Source organism: Notolepis coatsorum (assembly GCF_963971535.1).
Source record: "Notolepis coatsorum genome assembly, chromosome: 17".
Classification (NCBI taxonomy): Eukaryota; Metazoa; Chordata; class Actinopteri; order Aulopiformes; family Paralepididae; genus Notolepis; species Notolepis coatsorum.
The window spans coordinates 92,924,624-92,941,564 of record NC_140181.1 but is presented as its reverse complement, the minus strand read 5'-3'; the positions used below and the strand labels follow the sequence as shown (position 1 = coordinate 92,941,564).

The window sequence follows — 16,941 nt, the reverse complement described above, 5'->3', positions numbered from 1 at the left end:
ATGATTCTCAAAGTGCTCACCGGCTTGTCTAGGTGAGTGTAGGCTCGGTTCAGCAGGTAGATGACAGCATCCTCTATCTACCCCCAGTCGGGGCTGGTAGGCGAAACTGGAGTGGGTCTAGGTGGGGTTTAATCACCGGGCGGAGTTGCTCCAGGACTAACCTCTCCAACCTCTCCACTGGCCTGTAGTCCTTGGACGTGCTGGGACGTGAGCACTTAGGGACAGGGACCACACAGGAGGTTTTCCACAGTGTTGGGACTTTCTGCAGCCTCAGGCTCATATTGAATATGTGCTGGAGCACATCACACAGCTAAGAGGCACCCGCTTTGAGTACCCTTGGGCTAACGCCATCGGGGACCCGCGGCCTTGCCTGCGTGTATCTCGCTCAGCTGTTTATTCACCTGTCTGCAGAGAGCCACACTGTGGGGGTCTCAGGTGTTGGGGGGAGGGGCGAATGATCGGGCTGTGGCTGCGGTTAGCAGCAGTGTGTGTGTGTGTGTGTGTGTGTGTGTGTGTGTGTGTGTGAGTGTGTGTGTGTGTGTGTGTGTGTGTGTGTGTGTGTGTGTGTGTGTGTGTGTGTGTGTGTGTGTGATAAGTGTGCTTGTGTGGTGTGTATCTAACTATAAAGGAAGGAATCTCTGTCTGTCCTTAGCATATCTCGAGAACGGTTCATCCGATCGGACTTCACACTCAGGACTCAGTGGGCTCCAGTGTCAAATTTGTGCTGTTTGGCCAGATGGTGGCGCTATAGTCTGTACTTCACATACTCTGGAACTGACTTCACACTCAGCGGGTATATTGCTGTGGACCCAGGGGAGTGCAGTCTCAGCTTTTTGGTGCTAGATGAAGGCGCTCTGAAGACAACCTCCACATTAGGTGGTTGTATTCCTGAGGACCTGAGGGAGTGCGGTGTCGAGTGTGAAGTTGATCAGATGAGCGGTTCTTAAGAACGCTGTAAGCAGCCATAATGTGGGTCTCCACAATGCTTAAATCAGCTGTACTGGACCCAAGCATTCGGCCCCGTCCCCAACGGGTCACTGCACTAGTATCATTGAAACTGTGACACTGTTCTTCAAACTGCTTTCTGCCCTAAACTGTAGTCATAGTAATCATAATAATCTTCTACTCTATAATATAGCTTCTAATAAGCCCTCTTTCACTCATTCAGAATGCAGCCGCCTACCTGATCGCCAACCTACAAAAATTAGCCCATGTTACCCCACTTCATTAGGGACCTGCACTGGCTCCCCATCGCCGCACGTTTTCGCGCCAAGGTCCTCGACCTGGCATATCATGCAGCGAAGGGAACGGCTCCCGCCTACCTCCAGTCAATGGTCTCTAACTACACACCCTCAAGACCCCTCCACTCTATATCTTCTGGCCGCCTCAGACCCACTCCTATCCAAGCTCCTGGGGGGTCATCAAAGAGACGCCGCCTATTCTCGGTCCTCGCCCAACAATGGTGAAACGAACTTCCCACCACAGTTAGGACAGCCGAAACCCAACCAATCTTTCGCCATCGACTAAGAACACACTTCTTCAATCAATATCTGAAATTAAATGTTTTTTTTTCATATCTATTCATCAGTCTATCATCTATCATATACGAATCATGAACATTGTTACTCAGCTGAAAGAGTTGTACCCTTCCTGTTGACTTGTCGTACAGAACTTGTAAGTCGCTTTGGATAAAAGCGTTCAGCTAAATGACTAAATGTAAATGTAAATGTCATACTATAGTCTACCCAGCATGTACAACAGCACTGTATATACTGCATATTTACATTATTATTTTAATAATTTGTTATATTTACAGCATATACATATATCATATTTGTCTGAATATACCTGCATAGAACCCCTCTACACCTGAATATAACCCATAACTCTGTATGATAGTATGTAAAAATGCTGTATATACCATATATACAGTAGCCTATGTATTTATTCTCACCACATAATATATATCCATTCCACAACTCTCTGTATTTACCTGCACATTTTCCTTTTACATATCTGTAGACACTATATCTATATCTGTACATATCCTACTCTTACTAGTTACGCTGCTGGCCAGTATGACTACTACCATACTGTCTTTACACCTGTATCACTGTACAAATTATACTACAACTCTGTACATTGGATGTAACATCTGATTAGCACTATTACTCAGTAGTACTATGTATATTTTGTACCCAGTTTAATCACCTGTACATTGTATATTGCTGTTGCACTTTACTGTTACATTTACACTCTGATTGGATGCCAAACGTCTTTTCGGTTGTACTGTACTTGTATAATGTATAATTGTATAATCATGACTATACATTTTAATCTAATCTAATGTTTTATAGTTGGCCTATGAGGCCTCTGTGAAAGGCTCTAAGGCAGCCCTGAAGGGACACGAGAAGGAGGAGAAAAAGATGAAGAAACAGGTGAAGAAGAGGGAAAAGAGAGAGATACTGAGACAACAGGGTGAGATGATAGGTGTTCATCACAGGTTATTGTATTTACTTCTCAGGGCTTTTCCAGATCGCAGTTTGCAGACAGTCACCGTCTGCTCCGCTGTGTGTGATGGAGGTCTAGCTAGCTGGCTCGACAACAACAAATTATCCTACAGATGCAGCTCTTAGAACTCTCTGCTCTGCGGCGTGGACGCCGTGTCACTGCCAGTTTAACGGTATATTCAACCAGTAGGGGCACTCGAGTTTATATCCATCCGACGGCCCATGGCACAGATCAGCTTGGTTACAGCTGGTGATTACTGTATCACAATGTCGGGCCATTGACTTCATTGAATTAATTTGTCTGTTACTCAAGAGTTATATAAACTAAGTGAAATGATTTACTGTACTGTGAGTTCATGTGCGTATTGTACAGACACGCTCTGAACTAAACTAAAGCATTCATCTCCCACGTTTTATTTATTTATATGAAATGGTGTTTTTTCCGTGTCTCCACGAAAAGATTTACAACTTTAAACTATTCCAATCTCAGGTATTGACCGGGCAGACTCCAGTGAGGATGAGTTGGAGAGCTTTGTGGAAGAGGAAGAGGAGCAGACAGGTAAACATGGCATCCCCCTAAACGGTCTCTCATCCACTCAGAACCTAAACGGTCTCTCATCCACTCAGAACCTAAACTGTCTCTCATCCACTCAGAACCTAAACGGTCTCTCATCCACTCAGAACCTAAACGGTCTCTCATCCACTCAGAACCTAAACTGTCTCTCATCCACTCAGAACCTAAACTGTCTCTCATCCACTCAGAACCTAAACGGTCTCTCATCCACTCAGAACCTAAACGGTCACTCATCCACTCAGAACCTAAACTGTCTCTCATCCACTCGGAACCTAAACGGTCTCTCATCCACTCAGAACCTAAACTGTCTCTCATCCACTCAGAACCTAAACGGTCTCTCATCCACTCAGAACCTAAACGGTCTCTCATCCACTCAGAACCTAAACTGTCTCTGATCCACTCAGAACCTAAACTGTCTCTCATCCACTCAGAACCTAAACTGTCTCTCATCCACTCAGAACCTAAACTGTCTCTCATCCACTCAGAACCTAAACTGTCTCTCATCCACTCAGAACCTAAACGGTCTCTCATCCACTCAGAACCTAAACTGTCTCTGATCCACTCAGAACCTAAACTGTCTCTCATCCACTCAGAACCTAAACTGTCTCTGATCCACTCAAGAACCTAAACTGTCTCTGATGCCGGAGGATATACTGTAAGATAGATCATTGACCATATTCACACATAAGAGGAAAATGGCCGCCATGTGAATAGGGTCAATTCGGTCTCTTCCTGTTATAAGATTAATTATGGGAATAGACCTACAACTTTAATTGGTACTGATTGTTATTCGTTACTGATGGTTTTGACCTGCAAAAGATCAAGCTAATTTGTCAGAGAAATGTCTAAACCTCACTCGTCACGCCCCTTGTGTTTCTTCAGGCGACACGCAACACTAACGTAAGTCGATTGTTCACATTGTTCTTCTCTGCCAGAAAACATATTCCAACGCTGCATCAGCACACTGAAGTTCACCTGGGTGTTCATCCTGGCCCTTCTTGATGACCTCACTGAGGGCCTGAACTCCTTCTGCAAGGACAACCTGGACATCTCCAAGGTGCTGCTCTTCGAGAGGGCCCTGCTCAGCCGACAGCAGAAGAAGGTAGGATTCATTACTACAGGCCAGTGTTGTAGTCGAGTCACACAATCTCGAGTCCGAGTCGAGTCTCGAGTCCCCAGTGTTCGAGTCGGAGTCCAAGTCCAAGTGACCAAAGAAGAGCCTGAGTTGAGTCTGAGTCGAGTCCCCATTACCCTAGTCCGAGTCCGAGTCATCAAGGTTGAGTCCACTCCACTCTGGCAGTCAAAGAGCTGACATACCAATAATAAAAGGTCTACATTAAACATAATGACACAGCGGTCACCATTTCAAAGGGAGTTTATTTACTTTGTGACACAATAGCAAAATAAATGCACTAGCCATCAATATATTATGCCAAATGATTAGGGCCCATACATATTTTTTTCTTTTTATAAATAACTATTTATCTAACAAGTCCGAGTCTAAATGCAGTCAATGCTCGAGTCCAAGTCCAACTCCGAGTCATCAGTGCTCAAGTCCAAGTCGAGTCAGGAGTCCTGAAAATCACTCCAGGACTCGGACTCGAGTACTACAACACTGCTACAGGCGTTCAGCGTTCTCAAAGTGCGTCCCTTCTGGCGGCATGCGATGAGTTGTGTAAATGCATGTGTTAAATTTGGTCAGATTCCAATACAGTTTTAAACCAACCTACAACATCACACAGTACTTCGCTTTTAAAAGAAGGGCAACACTGCACTCCCTGGGCTAAGCTGTCAAGTTAGGAATGACAGCTGTGCTCTGCTTTTATTTAAAAAAGCTGTGGCAATAAAATAATCTGAATCTGAAGATGTTTACTACACACTAGACACTGATCTTAACCCTTTCACTGCCACAGAAGGTTAACCCTTTACTATCACACTACCGACGGTTAACCTCTCTCTCTCTCTCTCTCTCTCTCTCTCTCTCTCTCTCTCTCTCTCTCTCTCTCTCTCTCTCTCTCTCTCTCTCTCTCTCTCTCTCTCTCTCTCTCTCTCAGGGCAGAGAGGTGAACCAGGAGAGTGTGAAGCAGTTCTATGAGAACTGGATGTCCCGTCAGAATACCATGGCGTCTATGGACCTCGCAGATGAGGATGATGTTGACGCCCTACAGCAACCCCTCTCCTCACCCCCTGCCATGCCCTCCTCGCCCCGGGGGTACGGCAAGCTGAAGAACGCCGCCTCCAAGGTGTCCTGGGGCAGCAGTGTGTCCAGGTACCATCTCTACGGATGTACTGTAGCAGTCATACATGGTGCCATGTGTACGATCTTCAATCATTTAAAAATTAGGACTATTTAAAGGAACATGGCAAGATTATGGGAAATGCGCATACCGTCTTCTCCTGAGTCAGACAAAAGAACGGATATGGATCAGCTAGCCTAGCTTTAAACTTCAGAGAGAGGTGTTTTCACCAACAGCTAGGCTAGCTGATCCGTATCCACTTCCATTAATGTGTGCTAAGCTAGGCTAGCTTGCAGCCGGATAGCTTTCTACTGAGAGAGGAAATTGATATCTATCTTCTTGTCTGACTCTGGAGAAGATGGTAAGTGCATTTCCCATAATGTTGATGGGTTCTTTTAAGACATGAGTTACAACATTGATTTAAGTGTGTTGTATTAACTCATGAAAGGTATTCCGGTAAACAGTATTTGACCGATTCCGGTATAGTCATCATGGCGGTAGAACATCTTTGGAAATTCTTCTCACCTGTAATGATACACAAATACAAATACCAAAAGTCTTCAAAAAACATGGTCAATCCAAATCACTTGCGAGTGTGAATGCGATACATCACCAGAAAGTACAACAACCTCTACTGTCTTTGAATGAACACAACACACTATGAATGAACACAACACTCCATCAACCTACAGTACCATCTTTAGACAATAAGGATAGCTTTCTACTGAACGCACATAGACGAAATTGGTATCCAGCTTCTTGTCTGACTCTGGAGAAGACGGTTTCCCATAATGTTGGTGTGTTTGTTAAAAGCTAGAGAAGATAGAGGTACAGTATCATTGGAAACTAGACAACTCGAGTAATCCATATATCTGTGTATATTTGATGTTTGTATGTATGTATGTATGTATGTATGTATGTATGTATGTATGTATGTATGTATGTATGTATGTATGTATGTATGTATGTATGTATGTATGTATGTATGTATGTATGTATGTATGTATGTATGTATGTATGTGCATTTGTTCTTCTGCCTTTGTACAGCCACATACTGTTGTTTTGCCTCTTTGTTTGTCTCTCCCTCTCTGCCAGCTGTATGACGGATGAGACCATGCTGGGGTCTCGTCAGCCCACCCAGGAGGAGCTGGACGAGTCTCCTGTCCACCTGCCCCCTGCGGACCAGCTCCGACGCAGGCTCCTGAAGGCCGCCAACATCGACCTGACCTCCCTGGATGGAGACGAGCCGCCACAGAGGTGAGGAGGATCTACTGTTGTTACAAGAAGCCCTGCCAGACGCATTCTTGTACTTTACAAAAGCCCGGCATTCCTACTCTACAACAATCACAGTGTTTATTTGCATCTATAACCCTGATCTCCGCCTGATCTCCAACCTTCAAGCTTCAAGGTCCTGTGGAAGAAAGAACCTCACTTGGATCATAGTTGTTGTCATACGTTTATTAGCTTACAACCCAGGAGAATTGTGTTTAGAAAACGATGTTTTTTGCCTTTATCAGCCTTCAACTGCCCTTCTTTCATTTGATTTGTCACAATAAATAACCTTTGAAAGTCATGACAATTAATATGTTACTAAATAACCGTTGAAAGTCACAACATTTGATGTGTCACTAAATAACCTTTGAAAGTCACAACATTTGATGTGTCACTAAATAACCTTTGAAAGTCACAACATTTGATTTGGATGCATGAACCTCCTTTTGTCTCTGACTGTATTCTCTTTGGTCAACAGACTTGAAGATGTTTCTCCTCACAGAGAAGATGACGAATATAAAGACTATCACAGAAAAGAGGACGAGGAGGAGGACAAAACTGAAAATGAGATGAAGCAACAAGAGAAGCAGGTGGAGCAACAAGAGAAGCAACAGGAGGAGCAACAAGAGAAGCAACAAGATCAACAAGAGAAGCAACAAGAGAAGCAACAAGAGGAGAAACAAGAGGAGAAACAAGAGGAGCAACAAGAGGCGCAACAAGAGGCGCATGAGGAGCATCTAGTGGAAGAGAAGGAGAAAGGAGGGAGGGAGGATGACCAACGTGAAGAGGAGGAGGAAGAGGAGAGAAAAGAGGAAGACGACGGGCATGAGGGAAGTGAGGAGGAACACTTAGAGGACCCAGAATGCACTTCTCCAGGTGACAAGGAGATTGATGGAGAGAAAAGCCTTGACCTCCCAGGATCCCCCAGGCCACTGAGTCAGGAAACCAGGAACCTCACTGCCAGTGAGCTGCTGCTCAACAAGTCAGTTATGGGAAATGTTGTTTCTTTTGTAGTTCAGCAATAGACCACTGCACTTCCGCGTTACATGGAGCTTGTGAGGGAGCGCGGGGGGATACAATTAATGAATGTTGATTAGAGCCTTGAGCATTGCATGTTTTGTATTTGCTATGTCTTGTAAGAAATGTCAAGTTAGACCGCGCTCTCAAAGTCTGACACTGGGTGCTGTAATCCCATAAAGTTGAATTGAAGAAAGCAGGAAAGCCGGACCAGCACTCTCAGGTTCATTAATTTTTAATGGCAGCCTGAAATAGAAACATACATGTTTCGGAACTATGGTTCCTTCATCAGTGTTGTGGCTAGCCTATGTCTTGTAGGTCCATGTGGGCTAAGTAAAAATCAATCATCAAGCAATGTACAACAGACACAAGGTAATTGTGTAATCTCTCTCTCTCTCTCTCTCTCTCTCTCTCTCTCTCTCTCTCTCTCTCTCTCTCTCTCTCTCTCTCTTTCTCTCTCTCTCTAGCTTTTGCACTACCAAAGCTACCTAGCATGTCCTATATGCTCTGTAAATAACTATGTACAGATACCGAGATGTCACACCATGTTACCTGTTACCTGTTTATTGCACAATGTTGTTTTTTTATTGGATTCTATTATATGTTGTACCACTGTATTGCACATCGTTGCGGGCAAGACCACCTGCATTTCATTGTATACTTGTATGCCGTGACAATTAAAACTCTTGACTTGACTTGACTTGACTTGACTCTCTCTCTCTCTCTCTCTCTCTCTCTCTCTCTCTCTCTCTCTCTCTCTCTCTCTCTCTCTCTCTCTCTCTCTCTCTCTCTCTCTCTCTCTCTCTCCGTATCCCTTCAGCATGTTTGACAACGACGAAGTCTCGGAGTCCGACAAGTTCTTCCGGTCTCTTCCCCGGCCGTTGCGGCTGCTCTTTGCTCTCTACAACCTCATGGTGTCCCAGTCGGAGATGCTTTGCTACTTCGTGATCATCCTGAACCACATAATGTCCGCCTCGCTCCTCTCACTGATCCTGCCCATCCTCCTCTTCCTCTGGGCCATGCTGTCTGTCCCCAGGCCCAGCAAGCGCTTCTGGATGACCGCTATCATCTACACAGAGGTAATGATGGTGTCTGAAACATCATACTGTTATCTACGCTGCCCCTAGTGGCAGGCACCGCACATTGTGGAAGACCAGATCAGTCTATTTGAGAAGAATTGTGCTTCGCATCTATGACACTGTGTCCTGTTTTTTTTAACCCTTTCACTACCACACTACCAAAGGGTTAACACTTTCACTGTGACAATACAGAAGGTTAACCCTTTCACTGCCACACAACAAAGGGTTAACCCTTTCACTACCACACTACAGAAGGTTAACCCTTTCACTACCACACTACAGAAGGTTAACCCTTTCACTACCACACTACAGAAGGTTAACCCTTTCACTACCACACTACAGCCGTCTGTAGTGTGGCAGTGAAAGGGTTAACCTTCTGTAGTGTGGTAGTGAACGGGTTAAAGGAGAGCCAGGCATTCCATTCCTGACACATAATCTTAATTTTTATTATTATAATCTTTTTTATATTATTGACACAGTAGGTGAGAAGGAGACTTCTATCCCAGGCCAGCAGGGGGCACACAGAGAAGGGGAGGTGAGGGTGGGGGGTGGGGGGTGGTCAGCAGCACAGAGGCAAGGCTCCCAACAAACAACCAAGCCTGGCCACTTACACATCATACTTACTCATATCATAATGTGCACACCCACACGTGCATTCTACTTAGGGTGACCAAATCCGTATGATCCAAATGCAGGACAGCATGTCGATTTTGCGGGACATTTGTTGAAATTGCGGCACAGTAATGAATACATGTGCAAGAATCATGTTTACATAATTTATTCATAATTTTGATAAAAATATAAGAATTTAATGTATTAAACACAATATTGTTGTTCTTAATTGCTTATTATACTCATAATTATATAGAAGACCATACCATGCAATCCAACATGCTGTTAAATAACCTACCGACAGCGATGGTACTGACTCCTAGAGGTTCCCGAGTAATATGGCTATAGTTAAGACGTTATGTACCCTGTGATCTCTCTTGTTGTGAGGATCCGAGTTTAGGAGAGGAGTGTAGAATTCAATCGCGGGACAATGTGGAGTAAGAGAGACGAGGCAACGAGTCGACGTTCCGATAATAATAATAGCTTTACTTGAACATAGTCAAAAGGCACACGTTACAGGGGAAAACAAAACCTCAGAAATGCTGGAAAACATGGACTACAAATACGGGAAGGTACTGACACAGGAGATACGGAGATACACACAGTACGGAAGGGTACTGATGGGAAAACAACAAACAATGGAAGACAGGGGCGGGGAGAATATATACAGGTACTAATTAGACAACAAGGAACAGCTGGGGGCTGACAGGCAGGACACATGAATACAAGGGAAGGAGACTAGACACTGAACTAACAGGCAGGAATAAACATTGTAACAGAACAACACGGGGAATACAAGGGAGACTAGAACATCTGGATAAATGGGAGATACACAGGGAGCAAGACAGACAACAGACTTGACAATATGTGTACACAAAAGTCCATACGAAAGGCAGCGGCCTGTAGCACCGCGAACAGACCACCCGGGGGCACCAGAGGACTGTCCAGAAAGTTCAGATCCTTCAGATCCTGACAGGACCCCCCCCGAAGGGGAGGCTCCCAGACGACCACCGATACCGACCCAGAACAGGCAGGGCGAAGGGCCGAAACCCCGGAAAAAACTGGGGACGAGGACACGGGAAACAGGAGCCGGGGGGGGGGCGGAAAAAATAACCCAGGAGGGGCCCAGCAGCAGGGGGACCGGGGAACGAGACCAGAGGGGAGCCCGGAGAAGGGCGCACAGGGCACGGAACCAGGGGCCCCGGAGAGGGGGACAGAGACAGAGGCCCGGAGAGGCGGGCTAGAGACAGGGACAGAGGCCCGGAGAGGGGGGCTGGAGACAGGGACAGAGGCCCGGAGAGGGGGGCTGGAGACTGGGACAGGGACCCGGTGAGGGGGGCTGGAGACGGGGACAGGGACCCGGCGAGGGGGGCTGGAGACGCGGATAGGGGCCCGGTGAGCGGGGCTGGAGACAGGGACAGAGGCCCGGAGAGGGGGGCTGGAGACAGGGACAGAGGCCCGGAGAGGGGGGCTGGAGACGGGGACAGGAGCCCAACGGCGGAGGCCGGGCACTGGGACAGGGGCCCGGTGAGGAGGCCCGGAACAAAGGGGCGAGGGTGACAACTCCAGAACAGGACCCCGGACGGGGACCCCCCCAGGAGCAGACCCTGGGACGAACCAGGGGACCCGGAGATGAAGGGCGGAGACGACGACCCCAGAGCAGGACCCCGGATGGGAGCCACTCCAGGTGGAGGTCTTGGGACCGGGCGCAGGACCCCGGATGGGGGACCCTCCTGGCGTAGACCTCGGCGCAGACCTCGGCGTTGACCACAGTGTCGACCACGGTGTAGACCTCGGTGCAGACCTCGGCGTTGACCACGGCGTTGACCACGGCGCAGGGCTGGACCAGACGACTCTCCAGGTGCAGATCGACCTCGGTGCAGACCTCGGCGTTGACCACGGCGTAGACCACGGGGTAGACCACGGCGCAGGGCTGGACCAGACGACTCTCCAGGTGCAGATCGACCTCGGTGCAGACCTCGGCGTTGACCACGGCGTCGACCACGGCGTAGACCACGGTGCAGGGCTGGACCAGACGACTCTCCAGGTGCAGATCGACCTCGGTGCAGACCACGGCGTAGACCACGGCGTAGACCACGGTGCAGGGCTGGACCAGACGAGGAGCCGGGACCAGACGAGGAGCCGGGACCAGACGACGAGCCGGAGGCAGGAGACTCCCCGGGGACAGGAGCAGGGGCACGACCCGGACCAGACGTCGGGGTCTCCCCGGGAGCCGGAGGAGGAACAGGGGCAGCTAGAGCTGCCCTAACATGGGCTAAACTGGCAGTAGAGACTGGGTTGGCTACCTGGGAAATGCTAGCTGCAGGGCCCGTGCTAGCTGTTAGGGCTACACCAGCCGGCGGGGCTAAAGCGCTAGCAGTAGGAACTCTAGCGTGCGGAACTGAGGGACTAGACGTAGGAACCCTAGCAGACGGGACCGAAACGCTAGCAGCAGGGGCTCTAGCGGACGAGACTGAGGTGCTAGCAGCAGGGGCTCTAGCGGACGAGACTGAGGTGCTAGCAGCAGGGGCTCTAGCGGACGAGACTGTGGGGTTAGTCGACGGGGCGGCTCCAGGGAAACTGACCTTGCTAGCTGAAGAGGCAGTCCTAGCAGCGGGGAGACTGACCTTGCTAGCTGAAGGGGCAGTCCTAGCAGTGGGAGACATGCTGGTGGTAGAGGCTACATAGGCAATCTGGAGTAAGCTAGCAGGGGCTATGCTAAGTGCAGGAGCAGTACTGGCTGCAGAGAGTCTGCTAGCAGTGGGGGATGTGCTAGCTGTAGAGGGTATGCTAGCAGGAAGAGCTAAGGCGCCAGCTACAGAGGTTACATGGGCGATCTGGAGTAAGCTAGCAGGGGCTAGGCTAGCAAACAGGGCTGGACTAGCTGTGGAAGCCTGGTTAGCTGCAGAGGCTAAGCTATCAGATGGGGCTTTACTAGCTGTTGAGGCCTGGTTCGCTGCAGGGGCTAAGCTAGCAGACAGGGCTGGACTAGCTGTGGAAGCCAAGAGATTAGCCGACAGGGCGGCTCTAGGGAAACTGACCTTACTAGCTGAAGGGGCAGTCCTAGCAGTGGGAAACAGGCTAGTTGACGAAGCTACGCTAGCAGTAGGAATGGTACTAGCAGTAGGGGCTGGGATAGCCATGGAGACCATGCTAGCTGAATGCGCTACACACACAGTGGGGCTGGCAGGCAGGGCTGGGGTGCTAGCAGCAGGTACCCTAGCAGGTGAGGCTATGCTAGCCTTCCTAGACTTTCTAGCTCTCCGTGACTTGTTAGCAGTAGGAGCTACGCTAGCAGACGGGGCTATGGTGCTGGCAGTAGCAGTGCTAACAACCGGGGCCATGCTGGCGGTAGAGGCTTCACCAGCAGAGAAAGCCGTGCTAGCTGTGGAAGCTATGCTAGCAGTAGGGACTGAACTAGTAGCAGCTATGCTAACAGTAGAGGCCATGCTGGTGGTGGAGGCCTTACCAGGGTTAGCAGCTTGGCAGTCGGCTGGGGAGCTGGGGTCCTGGAAGAGCACCCTAAACATGTTCCCGGCCAGTACCCGGAGTTCGCATGCTCTTTCAGGACTCCGCTTCATCATGGAGAACACCAGGCGATAAGCGTTCTTTCGCTCCTCCAGACTGCAGGCCGGAGAATAATTGCCCATGAATTCTTGTAGGAGGGAATGTGCCTCATGAAACCCGTCCCCGAGGGGGGCTACGGGACCAGTAGGGGACACTATACTAGCAGAGAGGGCTATGGTGCTAGCTGTAGAAGCTACGCTAGCGGGAGGGGCTAAGGTGCTAGCAGTAGGAGTTACCCTAGCGGGAAGGGCTATGCTAGTCTTCTTAGCTTTGCTAGCCTCTTGAGACTTGCTAGCCGGGGCTCTAGCGGACTGGACAGAGGCGGTAGCTACCAAGGCTACACTAGCGGCAGGGGCTGTGCTAACCACGGAGGCCATGCCGGCCGAAGGCGCGGTCCCAGCATCTGAGGCTACGTTAGCTATAGGGCCTGTGCACGCGAGGACAGCTAGGTAGGTAGCTACTGCAGAGGCTGCTCTGTCACAAAAGGTTCTGCCAGTTGCAGAAGCCTCGCTAGCAGTAGCAGGAGGGAGTAAGCAAGTGGTAGAGAACGAGCCTACACTGAGCCTCCGAACAGAAGGAACCCTTGACTTGGCTGTGGGGGCAGAGAGAGCTAAGGGGATAGCTGCCGAAGCTGCAATGGCTACAGGGGCTGAACTAGCTACTGGGCTAGTGCTAGCTGCCTGTGTAGTGAGGGCCGCTGGGCCTATGCGAACTGCTACAGGGGCAGGACTAGCTACTGGGCTTGTGCTAGCTGCCTGGGCAGTGTTAGCTAAGAGAGCTAAGGGGGTAGCTGCCGAAGCTACATTGGCTACAGGGGCTAAGCTAACCACAGGGGCCTTGCCGGCCGACGGAGCGGTCCCAGCATCAGAGGCTTCGTTAGCTATAGGGCCTGTGCTAGAGGGGTGAGCTAGGGGGGTAGCTGCCGAAGCTACATTGGCTACAGGGGCTAAGCTAACCACAGGGGCCTTGCCGGCCGACGGGGCGGTCCCAGCATCAGAGGCTTTGTTAGCTATAGGGCCTGAGCTGGCTGTCTGGGCAGTGTTAACAGAGCGAGAGCTAGCAGTACTAGCTGTGGGAGCTAGGCTAACGGCTATGCTAATAGCGTGGACTGTGTTGACGGAGCCGGGGTTAGCCGTGCTAGCTGGGGGAGCTAGGCTAACGGCTGTGCTAGTAGCATGGACTGTGTTAACGGAGCCGGGGTTAGCAGTACTAGCGGGGGAAGCAAGGCTAACGGCTGTGCTAGTTGCCTGGACAGCGTTAACGGAGCGGGGACTAGCGTTACTAGCTCTGGAAGCTAGGCTAACGGCTGGGCTAATAGCCTGGGCAGTGAAGGCCGCGGGACCAACGCTAACAGCTGTGGTGGCAGTAGAGGCCTTACTTGTGGAGGAGGACATACTGGTAGCCGTGGCTTTGCTGGGAGCAGGGGACCAGAGCGCCCGAATAATCAGTCCCAGCTGCCGTTCATGTTCCGCAAGCAGGGGAGCCTGCTCCGAGCTGCAAGTCCCACTTGCGCAGGTGAGCAGCGCGTGCAGTCGCATCCTTTCGAACGAGGATGAAGCGAGGAAACCTCCCTCGAAGAAGTGCTGCATGGTCAGCAGCAAGTCGCCTGCTTGGTCTCTCCCGTTATCCGCTGAATCCTGGTTAGGTCGCGTCATACTGTGAGGATCCGAGTTTAGGAGAGGAGTGTAGAATTCAATCGCGGGACAATGTGGAGTAAGAGAGACGAGGCAACGAGTCGACGTTCCGATAATAATAATAGCTTTACTTGAGCATAGTCAAAAGGCACACGTTACAGCGGAAAACAAAACCTCAGAAATGCTGGAAAACATGGACTACAAATACGGGAAGGTACTGACACAGGAGATACGGAGATACACACAGTATGGAAGGGTACTGACGGGAAAACAACAAACAATGACGCGACACTGGAAGACAGGGGCAGGGAGAATATATACAGGTACTAATTAGACAACAAGGAACAGCTGGGGGCTGACAGGCAGGACACATGAATACAAGGGAAGGAGACTAGACACTGAACTAACAGGCAGGAATAAACATTGTAACAGAACAACACGGGGAATACAAGGGAGACTAGAACATCTGGACTAATGGGAGATACACAGGGAGCAAGACAGACAACAGACTTGACAATATGTGTACACAAAAGTCCATACGAAAGGCGGCGGCCTGTAGCACCGCGAACAGACCACCCGGGGGCGCCAGAGGACTGTCCAGAAAGTTCAGATCCTTCAGATCCTGACACTTGTAATGTGATACTGAAGAGCATACATTGTCTACACTGGCTTCCTTGATTCTAAACCGGTCCAGAACACTACAAAGTTAACATTCTTCATTCAATGATAATCTGACAAAATTGTACAATTATTAAAATCATAATACTTTTAATACTTATCATATATACATTTGATTTTTTTTTAAACTTTAATTAACATGTTAAATGTAAATATATCACAGGTATATACAGGATGAATATAATAACATGAGTAGCATGAGTAGGCCTACAAAGAGTGTTATCCTGCATAAGTGAAATACATACATAAACAAATTAAAACAGCAGTGAACAATAGGGAACAACTATTAAAAAATGTGCCTATGGGGAACAGTAGGCTAAGCAAATGGCTGTAACACTAGAAATGTGCCTTCGTGGGGCGGTCAGGTGGCGTAACGGAGATTGCGTTCGTCACCAACCCCGGAGCGGCTGGATTTGCCTGTTCGAATCCAGCTCACAGCTCCGGGGTTGTCACCAGCTTGGCTGGCCGTTCACACTAATACAATTGGCAGTATTAGAGGGTGGGAGAAGCTGGCGGGGTGGGTCCGGGTCGTTGTAAACAGCGACTCCTACAGTTCGGTCGGGGCACCTGCTAAGCGCGGATAGGATCTAAGTTGGATAGTGTGATCCTTCCACACGCTACGCCCTCTCAGTGAGAATCTGCGCTGCCAGGTGAAAAGAAGCGGTTGATTGGCTGGACGTGTGTCGGAGGAAGCACGTGGTAGCCTCCACTCTCCCAGACCGACTGTGGGGGGTAAGTGCGCAGCGACCAGGAAGGGGATTGGGAATTGGCATAACGACTAACATTGGGATGGGAGAAAAATCTGAGGAAAAAGGAGGGGGAAAAAGACCAAGAAAAAAAAAAGAACAAGAAAATGTGCCTTCGCATTGTGCCTCCAAACACTATAAATGCGCCTCCAAGGTTTCAGCACCTTGGAGAGCACCATACTGCACGTACAGGTATAGTGTTTGAGGAATCTATATTTATTACTGGACCGTGCAGCTTCCAGTAGAGCCTTCTGACGAAGAGCATATTTATAAAAAGCTGAACATGTGAGAGAGAAATTAGTTTTGACTTGTATTTCTCTCTTCACGAGCTCCACACTGCATCTATTTCTCTGGTCCGTCCACGCGCCGGTCATGAGGGAGAACAACCTCTCTACGAATGCATTCGTGACCGGGACGCGCACAGGTCAGTGAAGCTGACGTTTCTCAGTTTAGACACATGACAGAAAGAGCCTTCAGATAATTCTCATCTGAGAAATCGAACCACTTCTCGAGGTAGACGATGGCAGACCTGTAGAACGATGTGAAGTCTGCTCTTGTCTTTGTCACTCTTGCATCTGGGAAGTGGCGGAGAAGGACGCGTCTAAGAAGGAATCCGTGAGCCTTTGCATGGAGTTTCCGCACGCAGGGTAGAGAATGAATGAATGAATGAATGAATGAAAACTTTATTTAACAGATTGCAGAATGGGTACAATACAGTACGGCTCAATACATACAATTGTTAAGGGGATGCAGACCTGAGAAAGACGTTTGTCTTGTTTCCATCAGGGTCCCCCATTTTCATTTCATATAGACATTTATGACATACACAACATACATGACATTTATGGCATAGGGACATATAGGTATTTAGTACTGATACATTTGTGACATAAGCGGTATTCAAATATACAGTACTGTTACCCCTAGATCCTGACAGAGTATATACATATGATGGGGAGGGGACTGTACATTAGGAGGGGGTGGGTGGGTGGGAGGGAATATATACATGCGGTGG

At 48.9% G+C, this 16,941-nt stretch overlaps 1 protein-coding gene across 1 annotated transcript in view; it reads left to right on the top strand.

Annotated features, from left to right (window-relative positions):
- The window catches only part of LOC311244147 (piezo-type mechanosensitive ion channel component 2), a 148,247-nt gene that overhangs the window by 74,479 nt on the left and 56,827 nt on the right, over positions 1 to 16,941 (top strand). The window contains 7 exon segments of the mRNA XM_084333555.1: positions 2,383 to 2,478; positions 3,001 to 3,069; positions 4,020 to 4,186; positions 5,139 to 5,353; positions 6,417 to 6,578; positions 7,072 to 7,575; positions 8,431 to 8,689. Coding sequence (XP_084189681.1) covers positions 2,383 to 2,478; positions 3,001 to 3,069; positions 4,020 to 4,186; positions 5,139 to 5,353; positions 6,417 to 6,578; positions 7,072 to 7,575; positions 8,431 to 8,689 — 1,472 coding nt within the window.